Genomic DNA, 16,448 nt, shown 5'->3' with positions numbered 1-16,448 from the left:
CTGCCTCGAATCTGCCTCAGCCGGGAAAAGTCATCTATCTGTCCATCTGCTCACCCACCATCCACCTGTCCATTCACGGCTGCCACTCCTTCAGCACCTGCGGGCCCTGCTCCCAGCACCGGAGCCCCTGTGGCCATGGCCAGGGCACAGGGTGACCTGGTGCTGTGGTGGGTGGAAGGACAGCGGGTCCGCGGTCAGGAAAGGCTTCCTTGAGGAGGTGGCATCTGATCTCAGAAGCACCCCAGGCAGAGGGGGGACCGTGTGAGGACGGGGCGTGCAGGAAGGGGGACATGGGAGGCTGCCGGGCCTAACCAGGGAGGGGCTGATCTAACCTTGATTTGTAGAGGTGGCTCTGGCCACTGCCCCTGGGGAGAGGGGTCATGGTGGAAAAGGGCTTGGAGGCCGAGGGTGCTGCAGGGAAGGGATGTCGAGGACCAGTGGCTCCAAGGATGGGGGGTCAGACGTGAGTCCACACCACTCCTCCGTCCTCACAACAGCCCGTGAGGGGGTCACGGGGGGAAAGGGAGGCACGGAGGAGTCTGTCACCCGCCTGAGGTGGAGCTGGGATTGGAAGCCCTGATATTGGGGAGAATGGCTGGGAAGGACCCGCTGAGCCCTTAACCTGGCAGGCAGCAGACGGGGCGAGGCTTGATTCTGGGGTCCCGAGCCAGCGCGGTGCCTGAGGGCATGCTGCGCCCATGGGCAGGCCTGGGAGGCTTGTGCGGGGTCTGAGGCCCAGGAAGGGCACGGGATGCCGGCGGCCAGCAGGGCAGGGGAGCCGTGGGGTAGGCGCAGGAGCCAGGGCGGGCAGAGTGCCTGCGTGGACCCCAGTGACTGCAGAAGAGGGCGGGCAGGGTGCCTGGCTCCTCTGAGACGGGGTCCGGGCAGACACGGGGCCTCTACTTTGGCCGAGCTCAGCGGTGAGCCGCTGGGAGACCCTGAGGCAGAGCCACGGGCAAGCCATCCGATTCCGGACCCTCAGATGGGAGCAGCATCTGCTGCACACTAAACACCCACCCAAACTGCGCTCAGCAGCAGCTTCACTGTCCCAGGGGCCCGGGAACCCTCTCCCACACTGCTCCCTCAGGGCTGCCAGCTTGGAGCCCAGGATCTGAGGGCCCTGGGCTGTCCCTGCCGAGGTCCCTCAGGAGCCGACAACAGACAGGAGCTTGGACTCTCCCCACAGCCCCGTCCTGGCCCTCCAGGCTAGCCACCTGCAGGGCCCCAGGGCTCACAAGGGGCCTCCCACGCCCGATGGCCACCAAGGCGCGGCCACTCCACAGGTGGCTCGGGCAGGGGGGGGCCGAGACCCGGTGCCCCCCCACACCAGTGCAAGGACAGTGTGTCTAAGCCCCCAGGATGGCCACGCCAGTCCTCTTCCTGGGGCTGCTGCCCAGCCCCTGGGGGTCAGGATGCCCGAGTCCCCATTTCCTGTCGAAGGGCCATGACAAGAGCCTGTCCCCAAGCTGTCTCCAGGAACTCACAGCCCCAAAGTATGAAAGGACCGGGACTCCTGGTCTCACACGTGTCCAGCAGGGCCCTCCCACAGGTGCTGCGGGGCTTCGAGGGGCCCCACCGTTTGCGCAAAGACAAGCCCGCCAGCCGCCACCTCTGCACTCAGGTTTATTGTCTGTCGGCGCCCTGGCGTCTGTGGCACAATTCCATGTTTGTCATTGTGGCAGAATAAATAGGGACGGACGAACCTTTAGGTCAGGCTCTGGAGCCTGGGTCAATTTCATGATTGGATTTCTGCGTCGGCCTGTGAAGACAGCCCCGCCTGGTGGCCGCGGTCACACCACGGCGGGCGGTGGCCTCACTGGGACAGGTCATGGTTTTGTCTCAAAACAAACAGAATCGCCTGTGAGCCTGGAATCTGGAGTGGAACCATCCCATGAGACAGGCGCTCTCAGCGTCTGTGGGGGGGGCTCAGCTTCCAGAAGGTTCCGGGGTCACCGCCTGGAGCGCCTTGCCGAGCTGATGGGTGCCATGTGTGGAGGAGTGGAACTTTCTGTGGCCTTCCTGACCCTGTGCAGCCGCCTCACCCAGGACACAGTGGAAGGTCACAGAGCTGGAGTGGGAGTTCTGTCCTGGAACCTTCTGCAGGGAGCACACAGGGCCCGCAGGCAGAAGGGCCACCTCCTGCGCCCAGCCGCACCAGCCCCGCCCTGCCCCAGCATACCCAGGCTGCACTGCCGCGGGGCTCCATCCGCCCACGGCGCCCTTGGCTGAGGCAGAACCCTTGTCTGCACTGCAAGGGGACCAAGACTTTGTCACCACCCTCAGTCACATTCGCATGGCTACTGGCCTCTTACAGGCAGAATTAGCTAAGCCACCTCACTCTGAACATCCCGGTTCCCAAGGAAAGTGGGAAAACCGCTTCTTGGATATCACGGTGGTGTTTTTGTTCTCCAGGTGTTTGCGCTTGCTCAGCACCTTCTTGGAGGCCGATCCTGGGCTCAGCTGGGGCCTTGGCTCCCTGATGCGCACCCGCACACCCACACACGCAGACACACAGCTCAGCACACGCCTGTGCACTCGCACACGCAGACATGCACCTCGGCACACGCCTGTGCGCCCACATGAAGACATGCACTTTGGTACACACCCATGTACCTGCACACACAAACACCTCAGCACACGCCCGGGCACCCGCACACGCCTGTGCACCCGAACCCACACAGACACGAGCTAAAGCGATCAGTGAGGAGCCCTTCCGTGCCGCTGCTGCGCTGGGTGGGGACGGCGGCTGTGCCTGGGCATCCTCCAGCCAGGACGCTCTCGCTCTCAGGGCTCTGGCCCCGCCTCCTGCGAGCACGTGTGTGTGTGTGTGTGTGTGTGTGTGTGTGTGTGTGTGTGTGCGCGCGCGCGCGCAGCACAGGCAGGAAGGTCACAGACCCAGGCAGTGGCAGGGTCGCCAGGACTGGCCTCGCCTGTCCCAGGCCACAGGCCCCTCCTGCTGAGGGGGCCGTGGTACCAGGGGCCCAGGCTCGGATCCAAGGCTGTCCCAGGAAGGTGCCAGCTCCTCTGCATCCTGCTCCCCATCTCGGACCCCCAGCCTCCCCCCTGCTTGGAACTGTCCCTGTGGGTGGAGCAGCAGGAGGGTGCGGCCGGGCTGGGGCTGGGCCCGGGCCCCGGCCCCATGCTCGCCTGCGGCCAGGCAGTGGCGGCCTTGGGATCCGCAGGCAACCAAGCCCCGGAGGGGCTGGCGTCCTCTCGGAGCTCTGTGGGGCTCCTGTCGGATTGCTCGGAAAAGAAAACCAGTTTGTTTTCCCATTAAAACTCCCAGAAGAAAAGCAGGACAGGAAGGAGCTGGCGAGGGCGACCTTGTCCTCCACCTGGAAGCTGCGACCCGGCAGGGAGGCAGCTGCCAGCCCCCCCCGGGGCTCTGGAGCACGGCAGCAAAGACAGACAGACAGCATGGCCTTCGGGAGCCCTCGGCAGCCAGGTCAGGACCAGGGGGCCCGGGCAGCAGTGGGCCCGCTGTGTGCGTGCAGCCTGGCAGGGCGGGCGCCGCTATCTGACGCGCTTTTCCACGGAGTACACGGACATGTAGTAGTCATTGCTGCCCACGGCCAGGTGAGGCTGTAAAGGGGAGCAGTGAGCAGGTGAGCAAGTGAGCGGGCCCCGGGGGACTGACGCGAGGAAGGGGTGCAAGCCGCCCACCACTTCCTGGCCCCTCCACCCTAGAGGCAGGTGCAGGAACGGCAGGACCCCCAGCTGCAGCTCTCGGCACAGCCACGCGGCGTGTTTCAGCAGAGCCACGCGCCGGGCTCCGGGGGTCCACGTGGCCCAAGGGCGTGGGGCAGAGTCCTGATTTAAACCACAACAGCCTGTGGCCACGTGGACCCCCTGTCGCAAGGGACAGGCGCTGTGCTGTGCGTACACAGTTCCCCAGAAGACTTCTCACTGGAATGTTCTCCAGTGGTGACGAGGGTCTCTGTGGCCCCTGCTCTGCAGCCACTCTTCCCTGAGTGACAGGGCACTTGGTGCTGCCTCGGGGGCGAGGGTGGTTTGGGGCCACAGCCCTGGACACAGGAGGGCAGAGGCCCAGGGCGGGTGGCGTAGGGCAGCCCTGCTGCAGCCCACCCGCCCGCTGCTGCTGGCCCCAGGCCCCCAGGTCCCCCCAGCCCCCCGCCCGGGCATGGGGACACAGACCCAGTACGGGTGGAAGGCCAGGCAGCTGATGGCGCCGACACGCTGGCCCATGAAGCCGTCGTAGTACTTGATGCTGTTGATGAGCTCCCCGCTCCCGCTGTACACGGCCGTGAACTGGTTCATGGAGCCACTGCGGAGGGCGGGCGGGCGGGCGAGGGGGCCGTCAGCGCCCTTCCCCTCGGGGGAGCCCAGGGTAGGAGGGCGAGGCCTCCCGCGAGGACCCGTGAGCCAGCCGCGGGGCTGCGGCCTCTGGGACGGTCGGGCAGGACAGGCCCCGAGAGAGGTGGGCACCTACCAGGCGATCAGGTTGGCTTGCGGGTGGATGTCGAGGGCCGTGAGGCCCTTCACGATCTGCATGGTGCTCACGGACTCGGGCATCCGCGGGTCAAAGAAGCGCACGTCTCCATTCACGCTGCCGAGAGGGGGTCACGGTGACGTGCGGCCGGGCACGCCAGCCCCCAGGACGAGGCGTGTGGGGGCCACCTGGACCCTCAGAGTGCCCACCCACTGACCCCGGCCGCCGGGACCTGCATGGGGAGCCGGCGCAGGAGCAGTGCCGGGGCGGGGAGACGGGACTTGTTTCCTGTCCTGTCTCTGAGATGAGGTTCCGTGCAGCAGGGATGGGGGCCAGGGAGGCCGCACGTGCCCCTGGGGGCCCCCTCTCTCCTGCCCTCAGCCCGGTGGGCGTGGCTCCAAGAGCCACGGCCTGTTTTTCACAAGACAAACGGGGGAGGGAGGGAGGGAGCAGCTCTTTGAAGAAACGGTGGCCCTGACAATAAATTACGCTTTGCTGTCCCTTTAACGGCCAAATAAATGTTTGCTGCTCTCAGCACAGGATTTACCAGCTGCAGAAACGATTTAGGGGCGGCGACCGTGGCACGCACGGCGACCCCTGCAGCCATGCGCCGGCCGGAGGGGGGCGCCTCCCACCGGCTCCCTGGCCCCCACCGAGCAGACCTCCCGCGCCCGAGGTGAGGCTCCCCAGAGGGAGGACCGGTGTGTCCCTGCCCGTGAGGTGTCCCTGCCCTCTCTGGCCAGTCCCGCAACAGAAGCCAATTACCGCCCTGAATGCCGCCCCGCCCCCTACTGTTAAATAGCCAGCGCGCGTCTTAGCTGCAGGGAAGACAATGTTTCCTGCAGACGCCTCACTAGTGCACACGCCCCTCACCTCACGCTCACGATGTGGCCCTCGGGACGCCGCTGCAGGCGAGCCTTCAGCACCCAGGCCGTGTGCTCCCGATACGTCATCACGCGGCTGCGGGGTCGGGGCAAGGAGTGTGGTGAGGGCCTGGGGCGGGGGCCGGCAGGGACCATGGTTCCAGGGACATGAGACCAGGGCTGCAATGGTGCTCTGTTGCCACCAGCTGTGCGGCCTCGGGTGAGTGACCAGCAGGCGGACACCAGCTCCCCAAGGTGTGGCCACCTGCCCTGCAGCACCCACCCCGCCCGGCACCCACGTGTGGCTCCTCTCCTTGGTGGGCAGCCTACCCCTGGGAAACCGAGCTCAGGGAGGAGGCACCTGGCCAGCCCCCTGGCCCCTGCATGCCGCATGGCCCGTCCACGGCTCGTGGGGAGAGTGGCCTCAGTGGGGCGGGCCCACAGCCAAAACGTGGCCCCTGGCATCCAGGGGGTGCCCAGTGGGAAGGCATGGCGGATTACCATTCGCCAAGGGCCATCCTTCTGTCGTAGACGCGGACGGAGCCGTCGCCGAGGCCGGCGACAATGAGGGACCGGTGGGAGTCGCAGGACAGGCTGGTCACGCAGCTGTCGGCGCCCGTGGGGATGTCCTAGGGCGGGGCACAGAGACCCACTGAGGCCCCAGCATGCTGAGCCCCGGGCTAAATGACTGCCCGGCAGGACATGGTGCGACCCCTGCGTTTAGCCGAGCTGGCGGGTTTCCAGAGGCTCCGGGGTCGGCCACAGGCTCCCGGCACCGAGGCCCCTCTTGCCGGGCCCCCGTCCCCAGGGCTGGTGGCGCTGTCACAGCTGCTCAGTGACCCTCAGTCCTGGTTTCCCGTGGGGACGGCGCCGACAGCGGGGGTGCAGCACCGAGCGGTTACCTGCACCTTCACCTCTCGGTCCGTGTCCCAGATGCGGATGATGCGCACGTCCCCTGAGCTCATGAGGAGGCCGGTCTCCTGCTCCCAGTCCACCACCATCCCGGCTCCTGCGGAGACAGACGACACCAGTGTCACCGCGGAGCCTGTCTGGGCAGACAGACACTCTGCCGGCCCACTGGGTAGATCCCCGACCTCATGCGAGCTCCAGCTGGGGCCCCAGTGCACCCTGCGTCCGGGTCTCCGGGTCGGGCAACAACTCGGAGCCTGTCCCAGGTCCCTGCTGCACCCACCGGAGGGGCAGCGCCCGCCCTCTCGCCCTCACTGGCCTCCTGGCCCTCCTGTCGGCCCTCCGGTGGGAGCAGCTCGGTGTCCTGGTGTTTGGGGGCAGGCGTGCTGGTCTGGGCGCCCCCAGCAGAGGCACCTGACCTGCTCCCTGTGTCTGCAGCCAATGGGTCTGACCCAGGGGCCCCGGCTCTGCGGGCGGCCACGTCTAGGACTTTAAAAGCTGAGGCCTCAGCCCAGCCAGGCAAACTACAGAACCCGGAGCACAGGGCGCATCCGCCGGTGCGCAGACCCTGGACATCTGCCCTGACCCCACACCCGCCACAGAGGGAGCTCCCTCCTTCAGCTGTGGCTGCGTGGAGCAGGGAGGCTGCAGGGTGGGCAACCACAAGGTGGAGTCCAGCGGCCGACGTGGGCAAGGCGCATGCCGTTCTGGAGGCTCGGGTCTGCACCATCTGCTCAGCCCTCCAGGTCAGGGGCCAGTCCAGAATGACCTCCGCGGACCCTATCGTTGGGAGCTGACCCCTAAGGTCCCGTCACCACCAACCTCAAATACCCCGGGAGCGATGGTTCTGGAATCCGAGGGGGAGGGCCGGCCCTCCCCAGCTCCTCTCGCTCAGGCACATGTGTGAACACGGCCCTGGGCACGATGGCCCGCACTCCCTCCTCAAGGACAGACACGGATGCCTGTGAGTCAGGCTCTCTCAGGGACCCTGTGAGCGCCCCTAGGCCTCCTGGCAGGCCCAGAGACTCCTCAGGAGCACAGGACTTCACCTGGACTTCCGCGTGTCACCTGGGCAAGGGGCAGGACACTCCGCAGCGGCCCCAAGTGTCAGAGGAAACGAGGGGGGGAGGGGGCAAGTGCTCCCCGAGAGCCAGGCCCTAAGGGCAGTGCTCCCCAAGGGGCCTCCCCAAGGCTGCCCTCTGCGAGGAAGCAGGGCCTGCCAAGTCAGGGCACGGCCAGGCCACGCGGGGGTGGACGATGGTGTGGAGGCCCCAGGTCGGCAGGAGGGACAGAGAAGTGCTCCTGCTATCAGCTCTGGGCAGCCTGACCCCGACGCCTGAGGGGAGTGGGACTGGGGGCCCCTGCGACCCCTGCCCCAGCCTGGAAAGATGGCAGGCAAGGCTGGCCTCTGTCACCCCAGCTGTGAGCGCAGCCACGCAGCACTCCCCTCCGCCCCAGCTCGACTCTGCCAGCACGCCGTGGGCCCGGGGCTGGCCGGGGGCATGCAAGCAGCCTCCACCGCCCGGGCACAAGCACACGGTCGGTGACCCCTGGGCACTCGCCCCACAAAGGGAATCAATTTGGGTGCGGACAGCACAGAACGCAGGTCTCTGGCCCGGCCAGAGAAAAAACTTTTCCCAGCAACTCTCCATTCAAGCCAGGGATGAGGGCTGGGCACAGGGGCACGCCAGCTGGGGACGCGCCAAGGCAGGTCGGGGGCCGGCTGGGTGGCCACCCCGTGTGGCCTGCCTCCCGGGGAGAAGTGCTTGCCAGGGGGAGCCGGATAGGTCACGCTTCCAGAATCAACGTGAACTCGATGGCCTGCAGGAGCCGCCACCCACCATGACGCGGAACTGCAGGTGTCCCCCACCCCAGGGCCCCTCCAGGCAGCCCTGGGGCCTCCTCCGGCCACCAGGGAAGACGCACCTCGGGTTGTGGGCAGCATATCCGAGAGCCCCTGCCAAGCGGTCACCATTTCTGGATTCTTTTCCAAATCGGCGAAATTCTTCCAGACCCTGACGGCGCCGTCATCTGGGGAGAGAAGAGATGGCGATCAGGGTGCAGGCCTGGCTCCCAGTGCTGGGGGCGGGCGGCGGCGGCACGGACCACGGGCCCTAGCTGGGCCACGCATGTAGCAGGAGTGCTGGGCAGAGCTGGCCCCAGGTGGGTGTCCCGCCCCCACTGCATGCCCTGCTCCTGCCCTGGGGACAGCTCGTGAGGAGAAGAGCCAATCCCACCAAGGGACAGAGTCTCGCCCCCCCCCCCCCCCCCCCCCCCCGCCCCAAGCCTCCTCGGGAGACAGGCCCTGGCCACTGGCTCTTGGTCGGAAAACACGCTCAGCACGTATGTGTGGCCCTGTGTCTTCCAGCAGACAGCGGTGAAGTGGGCCCCCCACATGTCCTTCCCTCCTGGCGTCACGTACACCGGGCAACCTGCTCGCAGCCTCACTGGCCCCTCACACAGCTGGTGCCCCAGGCCCCACGGCTGCCCTTCCCCCCCCGCCCCGCCTCCCGGCAGGATGACCCCTGCACTCCGCCCCGCGCCATAGGAGGACAAGGTCAGCTGGGAAATGCCTGGAGACGCTTGCTGAGCTGAGTCCCCAACCTCCACCCCATCTGCTGCCTCATCCCAATCTTGGGGACAGTGAGCCTGTTCTGGGGTTTAAGTGTGGCTTCTCCCCTGGACCACACAGGAAGGACCCACGGTCCCTCTCCTGGGCCCGCTGCACCTGGGTCACCCTCCCCTGCTCCTGGTGCCCAGAGGTGCTGGGTGACCTGTCCCAAGCCTCCGTGAGCTGGGCTGCCTCCCGTACTGCCCCTCTTCATTGTGCCGCCAATAGCCTAAGGGGACTGGCTTTGGGGAGCAGCCTGGCCTTATCCGGGAGGATGGCTGCCAGCAGGATCTGCCCCCCCCCCCCCGGGCAGCCAGGAACACTTTGAAAGGAGAGAAAGGCCGTGTGGTCAGTGCAACCAGCTAAACTGTCTCCGTGGTTCACAAGTCTGGAGCAGGACAGGACAGGACAGAACATCAGTTGGGAGGTGACCACCAGAAAGAGGGCACCTGACCCATAGAGGCGGCGGGAGACCCCAGCCCATGTCACAGTGGGGCCCACCTCCCTTATCCCCCCTGTGGGCCTCCTGAAGGCTGCAGGGACAGAGGCTGCAGGTGCCCCAGGGAAGCACGGGTCCCAAAGGAGAACACAGTCCCCAGGGACACCAGCCGGCACGGGTCTCCGTGCTTCCCCCGCTACACGTGAAAGAGGCCTGCCCCTCAGGAGTGTGCCAGCTGCTTCACGACAGCAGCCCTGGCTCACGGCCGAGGGCCAGCCCTGTGCCCGAAGAGGTGGTCAGGACTCCGTGCGGCTCTGCACCGGCCCGGGCGCCACCCACTCACCAGTGGCTGTGAGCAGCAGCGAGCAGTCCTGGCCGTTCAGGTACTCCATGGCAGTGACGCGGGTGTACCGAGGGTTCCCGTTGTGGAAGTAGTCCAGCTTCTCCCCCTTCTCCCAGTCCCAAAAGCTTGGGGCGACAAGAGAGGAATGGCCCGTGAGCCCCCAGGGAATGCCCCCCACCCCCAGGACGGCCGAGAGGACAGGTGACGGGGGCGTGCAGGAACAGCGACGCCGGAGCACCGAGCGCGGCACACGGGTTCCTGCCAGTCGTTCTGCAGAGTCTGGCAGCGCGACCCAGGGCTCCGCTCTGGGGACGGGCTGGAGGAGCCGGGATGCACCCACTCAGGCAGCGCCACTCACGGCGGCAAAGGGGAGACTCGGAGGGGCATTGGAGGGAGGGTGTGAACGGGCAGAGGGGACTGAGTGCCATGCCGGGCAGGTGTGAAGCAGCCAGACTGATGGTTGCTGATGTCTCGTTATCGCCGACGTCAGGATATGGATAATCGTTAGGGGTGGACGAGCACCCACAGAATCTGCGTCAAAGGGGGCTGTTAGCAAACGTGGGCGGGCTGAGGCCTGAAGTCACTCAGAGCCAGAGGCTAGACTTAGCCCCTTTGGTACAAGTGTGTCACCGCGGACGCCAAGGCTCAGCGCCCCGCTGGGGTCCACCTCACTCCCTAACAAAACCGACCTAGCAAACAAGCAAGGTCGACCTCATTCCATTTTGTGTTTGGCCTTCAAGTTGTGTTAAAAGTGAACATGCTGTTAAAGAGCTAAAAAGTAAAACCTGATCTTATTAACATATTTTTAAAAAGGTGGAAACCACCCAAGTGTCCACGGGTGGGTGAGTGAATGAATGAACCAGTCTGTCTGTGCAACAAAGTATCAGTCAGCCTGGAAGCGGCAGGCAGTCCTGGGGGCGAGCCCACAGGTCACCGGGCCAGCGATCCCACTGCAGGAGGTTCCTGGGGCCCCACACTCACAGACAGAATGTGGGCAGAGGAGGCTGGGGGGGTTCAGGGTTAATGAGCACAACGAGAAAGTTGTGGAGACGGCGGCTGCACAGCACTCTGAGTGCGCTCCGTGCCCAGGAGTGCACCCGACGGTGGTTAGCCTGGTGAGTGCCAGGCTGTGAGTGGTTCACCTCAACACAGACGAGCAGAGTGAGGAGCGGAGGCAGGAGCACGCACGCCCGGGCCCCAGCCCCACGGCCCCCGGGTCTCCCAGGGGCCACATGCTTCTGCAGACGCAGTGACAGGAGTGAGCCCCGGAGCTGCGTCTCCACGGGCTTCTCTCAGGTACAGGAGCCACCGCCCCACACACTGGTGGGCTGACACTGGTGGGGGGTGGGGGGCCTGCCCTCAGCCCTGCCATGGGCAGCTGCCCAGGTTGTGGGGGAAGAGGGGAAGGAGGAGTGGGGCGGGGGGATGCCCACACCATCACACGGACCGGGCTGCCGCCAGCGGAAACGCAGGCGCCCACGAGCTCACCAGATGCTGTCTTTGTCGGCCACGGCCACGCACGGAGTGAAGGGGTGGAACCTGACCACGGAGGGGACGCCTGGGTTCCGGTTCAGGAAGATCTGGTCGTCCAGCCTCGTGATGCCTGAGCCGAGAGACACACGCGGGGCCTCAACTCGCGGTAGGTGTGACTGTGGATTCGCCCCCGGGGACCCAGGCCTGGGGTGGGGGTAACCAGCTCCTGCCGCTCCTTCCCATGCTCGTGGGGAGGCCGCTGGGAGGGCTCTGCGGGGCTGCGGGCCAGGACCCCCAAGCCGCCTGGCCCCAGCGGGCGGGCTGTGCAGGGTGGCCCCGCGCCCACACCCCACATGCCTCCCGCCCTCTCACCCTTCTGGATGAGCTGCTGCGCCTGCTTCCGGACGCGGCTGTTGCGCAGGAACCGCCACTCCCGCTCCTTGCGGACCTGGCTCTCCGTGTCGTGCTCCTCCGGGATCTGCAGCCACAAAACCCACCACGTTGGCCTCAGCCACTCGACAGCTGTCATTCGCTAGAGAAAAGGCTCTTCCTCCCTATGTGCTGAGGAACTGGGCTCTCAGGTCCGTCCTGTGCACCCAACACCCCGGCGCCAGGTGCACAGAGGAGGCTACCAGCAGGGGCTGGCCCCCAAGCTTCTGGGCACAAGGGAGCCGCTCCCCACTCCTGCGGGGTCGGAGGCTCTGAGGCCTGGGAACGCACAAGCACCCCGAGGATCCTGGGTGTGCCTCCACCTGGAAAGGGGGTGCACACAAACCCCCCTGCTCCCACATGAGGGTCGTGCTTGGTCATGGTCTGCGTGTGCATGCAGGCTGGGGCCACAGATAGGTGTGCAAAACCCCTGTGTAAGGGAAAGTGGCACTTGGCCAGTAATGAGCTGGGGCTGACGTCCACCTGTCCAAGCATGATCCCTTGTGTGGATAACAAAGACAGGTTTCCTTAGTCACATGCCGCCAGGTGACTCGGGCCCAGCCTGGCTCCCTGGTCCATCACTCAGGGCTATGAAGTCCCTGATTACAGGAGAAACTGGGTAAACGAGGAGACGCCCAGCTTCGCCCAGCAGAGGGCCGAGACCGGGAGTGTGCGGTGACCTGCCTGCGGTCGGCCGGGAGCCACCCACGGGGCAGAGCCCGCTGCCTGTATGGTGCCGGTGCTCACACGCATGTGCCCGCGTGGCTGTGGCTGAGACACGAGAGCACTCCCACAGACAGGAGTCCGGGTCTCCCGAACATTCCGTGTCTCCTTGATGCACGTGACGTTTGACCACAGACAAAAACACCCTGAACCTCACTTCCAGTGTCCGCACACAGGTGACCGGAGACCTCTGATTCCCGGGTTTTCATTTATGCTCCCTTCTTTGTTTTCCTTAAAAAAAGTCGTAAGCCCACCCCCAACAAAACAGCCACAAGGACGGGAAACAGGAAGACAAGGAGAGAAGTGCCTGAGACCCCACAGACAGCTGGCAGACGGCAGACGGCAGACGGGAGGGAGAGTGGGCTTCACCAGTCGGCGTCCCCTACGAGCTCGTCAGAGGGGAAATGATGGGGGGCCAGCAGTGTGGAGGAACCACAAGACCCCCAGTGGCGTGGGAGGGGCCTGGCTGGCTGGCTGAGCTGCAGGCAGAGAGACAGGGTGGGCACGGGGCTCCTGGGCTCACACCCCTGTGGCCGGGCCCCATGCCCACAGCTCTCAGCCACAAGCTGGAGGGGCACAAACGTGGACATTTTCATTCCTAGGGCACTTCTCCTTCCTATGGTCTCCGAGATGGAATTCACACGCAGGAATCCCTCCCTTTTGGGGCCGAGTTCTGACTTTTGAAGAGTGCTTCATCACACAACCATCGAGCAGTTCCTCCCCCCACGCTCCGCGGCCCCCACCGGCACCTGGCACCCGTTCTGCCCTTCCCAGAATGCCGGGTGAGCGGACCGTTCGGCGTGCGGCCCTTTGAGCCCGGCTCACACTGCGTCGCGCGGCTCTGCCACAGTTTACTGGCCAGGTGGAGGGCGTCCGGGCAGTTCCTAGCTCTTGGTGATTATGAGTGAAGCCACCAGGAGCGGCCACAGGTCCCTGAGTGGACGTCAGTTCCTGTCTCTCCTGGGTGGGCGCCCGGGAGCAGAGTGGCGGGGCTGTGGGTCGGTGAGTGCTTAACGGGATGAGAAGTGGTCGAACGTTCGCAGTGTCTGTGACGCTGACGCTTGCGCCGTGATGTCTGAGTTCCCGCTGCTGAGCGTCTCTGCCGCCTGGGGGCTGACAGGACTGGCGTCAGCCATTGTGACGGCCGAGCCGTGGGACCTCCTGCGGTCACCGCACGCCCCTGGCAGCGGCTAGCTTTACACACGTGCTTCACAACTTTGCTTCCACCTGTGGATTGTGTCTCCACTTTCGCACGGTGCCACTCGGGAAGACTATCATTTTGTCCCTGTAGGGTTGTGCTTTGTGCATCTTATCAAGAAACCATTGCCCTGGCGGGTGTGGCTGAGCGGACTGAGTGCCCGCCTGTGAACCAAAGGGTCACCGGTTCAATTACCAGTTGGGGCACATGCCCGGGTTGTGGGCCAGGTCCCCAGTAGGGGGCGTGTGAGAGGCAACCACACATTGATGTTTCTCTCCCACTCTTTCTCCCCCGCTTCCCCTCTCTAAAAATAAATAAATAAAATCTTAAACAAAAAGAGAAAAAAGGAACCATCACCCAACCCCAGGCCATGAAGAATTTCCTCTAGAAGCTTCGTGGCTGAAGACTCCACATTTAGGGCTGTGACTCGCTCGGACTTGCTCCCGCAGGAGGTGTGAGGGATGGGCCGAGGGCCACCCTTCCAGCAAACAGGCCACGTGTGGAAAGACCCCGTCCTCCAGGGGGGCAGCTGCCCTGCACCTTTCCTGAAAACCGAAGGGGCGCACCTCGCTCGCTGACTCCTGGGCCCTGACCGCTTCCGCTTCCGGGTGGGTCTTGAGACGAGACCATGTGAGTCCCCGCCGTGCCCCAGTTCAAGGCCGCCTTGGTTCCTTGGGCCCCCGACATTCTTAGAAGACGCTTGTCGACGTGAAGAAACCCACCGCGACGTGGACGGAGATGCCGTGTTGGCTCACAGATCGATTCAGGGAAAACTCTGCTGAGTCTTCCAACCCACGGCGTGGCCTCCACCGGCTCAGGTCTCTGCTGCCTCCTTCGCCGGTGTGCTGTGTTTTCCGAGCTCGGGTCTCACATGCGTCTTCTTCTTGGTCTACATCTGCACACCTTGTGGCTTTTTTTATGGGAGGGGGGTGCTGTTGTGAAGCGTTTAAACTCACAGAGAAACACAACCGGTGTTTGTAGGATGACCCCGCGATCGCAGTGGGCCCACTCATGCCAGCAGCCTTCCGCCGGTCATCGGGCTCCCCATCTGCACAGACACGCTGTCCCCACCCGGGCCCACCGCCCCCTTCCCTGCCCCCGTCCGCCCAGGCTGGCCGGCAGGGTGGGGAGTAGGGATGAAGAGGTCAGACACCCTGGCCTCCTTCCTGATTCCAGAGAAAACCACCGTCTCGTCCCAGTGAGAAGGGTGCTGACCGCAGGCCGTTGGGCAGCCTGGGCAAGGAAAGCTCCCGCCTGCCCCCAGCTTGCTGAGCGTCTTTCTCGCGAACAGCTGTCAAACCCTGTCCAGTCCTTGGTCTGCAGCTGAGATGACCCTGTGGCTTCTCCTCAGCTGGGGACGTGTTCAGGCGCACGACTGACTGAGAACCCCAAAGCCCACCACGTCCAGACAGCCCGCCTCCCGAACCACAGCCACACCGTCCAGGCTGCACCGATGCCCCTGTGGCCAGTAGCGCAGAGCCGATGACGGACTGGGCTTCAAGGAGACCCAGCCCGAGTGCAGTGGGAGGCGCCCACGAGCGGAACGGCTGAGCAGGGTGCCGCTGCGTGGGTGCGTCGCCCCCGGTCCAGTCCCCTCCCACTGAAGGCCTCTCTCTGGTGCACCCTGCTATCACAGATTTGTCCGAGTGGGCGTCTGCGGACATGGCCACTGCGTCTCCCTCCGAGTGGGTCTGGCAGCTCAGGGCCACTCGTTTGACTTTGAAACCTGTGACCAAAGTGCCCCGACCATCTGGCACCGTCCCACCCGCCAGCAGGGCGCACGAGTCCCCGGACCCCTCATCCCAGGAGCCGGCCTCTGCACACCGTGAGCGGGGCGGGCCAGCCCTGACTGGGAAGAAGGCTTCTTCCTTCTGCGGTCGGAACAGATTCCAACGCGTCTTTTGGAAGCGCACCACAGACCGCTTCTAACATTCTTCCTAAAGCAAGCAGGCACTCGGGAATCCCCCAGGGAGAGAGAGAAGGCTGTTTCCCCCATCGGAGGGGACCCAGCAGAACCTCTCTCTCCCACGTGCTTCGGGGTGCCCCCCCCACTGCCAGCCCCACTTGAGGGTAACACTGCGCACCATTCCATCAGCTGAGCGCTTCTTTCCTCCCCTCCCCGTGAAGACGCTCGGGGTGGGCGTCCCGTCACTGAGGGAGGCCCCAGCCTTAAGCTCTGTTTAGTTTCTAGGTAGTTGGGGCTAATAAAAAAGTCCCCAAGGTATTTTGTTGCACAAACACGCCATTAAGTGATTAATTAAATTAATAAAAGAACACTGTGAATACCACCTGGAAAAAAGTAGGAAAATAAACTTTTAAGTAATGAGATAAAACACGTGTTTAGAAAAGGTTTCTAATTAATGTAAAGGAAAAACGTCACTGGAGCCCTTGCGCACCCCAACATTTCAGCTGCGGTCAGGAGGTACAGACAAGCTGACCGAACAGAGCTCTGCTTTCGGTCACCACACCCAGCCTGTCACTGAAGTCACAGGCACACAGGACCATTGCCACATGTGCGTCGGGTGGGCCCGGGGAGACACCGACCCTGCTGCCTCCAGAGCCCGGCGGTGACACCGAGTGGACACTGCCGTCCTCCTCCGGGTCCCTGCCCACACCCCGGGAGCCACACAACATGTCGTGGGGACCTGTCCCCTCTGGGCTGGTGATGCAGTGGGCATCCTCCCACCCCCGTCCATCCGCCAGCGGGAACCAGTCACCCTTCTGGGCGCCCCAGCAGAAGCCCACAAGGGCAGGTGGAGATTGGCCATCAGGGAGCCTGGCATTGGCTTGGCCACGGAGCAGGTGCTGCTGGCTGTGGGTCTGCAGGTGAGTGACACGTACAGACATCTGTGGCAAGGGCAGACCACTCTCCCTGCAAGCCGTCCACGCGTGCTCACCGTGGCTCAGCTCATCCCAACGCCAAGGCAGGGAAGCAGACCCTTGGAGAACAAGTGAGACTCACGTTCAAGTTCAGAGAATTGAGTTTGGGGTAACCTATGCTGCTTCTCCC

General features: G+C 64.6%; 1 protein-coding gene across 1 annotated transcript in view; it reads right to left on the bottom strand.

Moving 5' to 3' along the window:
* Positions 1-3,019: 3,019 nt before the first annotated feature.
* Positions 3,020-16,448, bottom strand: part of RPTOR (regulatory associated protein of MTOR complex 1) — a 141,866-nt gene continuing 128,437 nt past the window's right edge. Inside the window, exons 25-34 of the mRNA XM_053910450.1 lie at positions 11,461-11,566; positions 11,104-11,218; positions 9,616-9,740; positions 8,149-8,253; positions 6,216-6,322; positions 5,815-5,942; positions 5,324-5,410; positions 4,451-4,567; positions 4,156-4,285; positions 3,020-3,582 (exon numbers count right to left, since the gene is read on the bottom strand). Of these exons, the coding sequence (XP_053766425.1) occupies positions 3,514-3,582; positions 4,156-4,285; positions 4,451-4,567; positions 5,324-5,410; positions 5,815-5,942; positions 6,216-6,322; positions 8,149-8,253; positions 9,616-9,740; positions 11,104-11,218; positions 11,461-11,566 (1,089 nt within the window). The 3' untranslated portion in view covers positions 3,020-3,513. The remainder of the gene's footprint in view (positions 3,583-4,155; positions 4,286-4,450; positions 4,568-5,323; positions 5,411-5,814; positions 5,943-6,215; positions 6,323-8,148; positions 8,254-9,615; positions 9,741-11,103; positions 11,219-11,460; positions 11,567-16,448) is intronic.

This window comes from Desmodus rotundus, chromosome 9 (genome assembly GCF_022682495.2).
Source record: "Desmodus rotundus isolate HL8 chromosome 9, HLdesRot8A.1, whole genome shotgun sequence".
NCBI classification, from domain to species: domain Eukaryota; kingdom Metazoa; phylum Chordata; class Mammalia; order Chiroptera; family Phyllostomidae; genus Desmodus; species Desmodus rotundus.
Note: the sequence above shows the minus strand (reverse complement) of the source record. Positions and strands in the feature narration are given on the sequence as shown.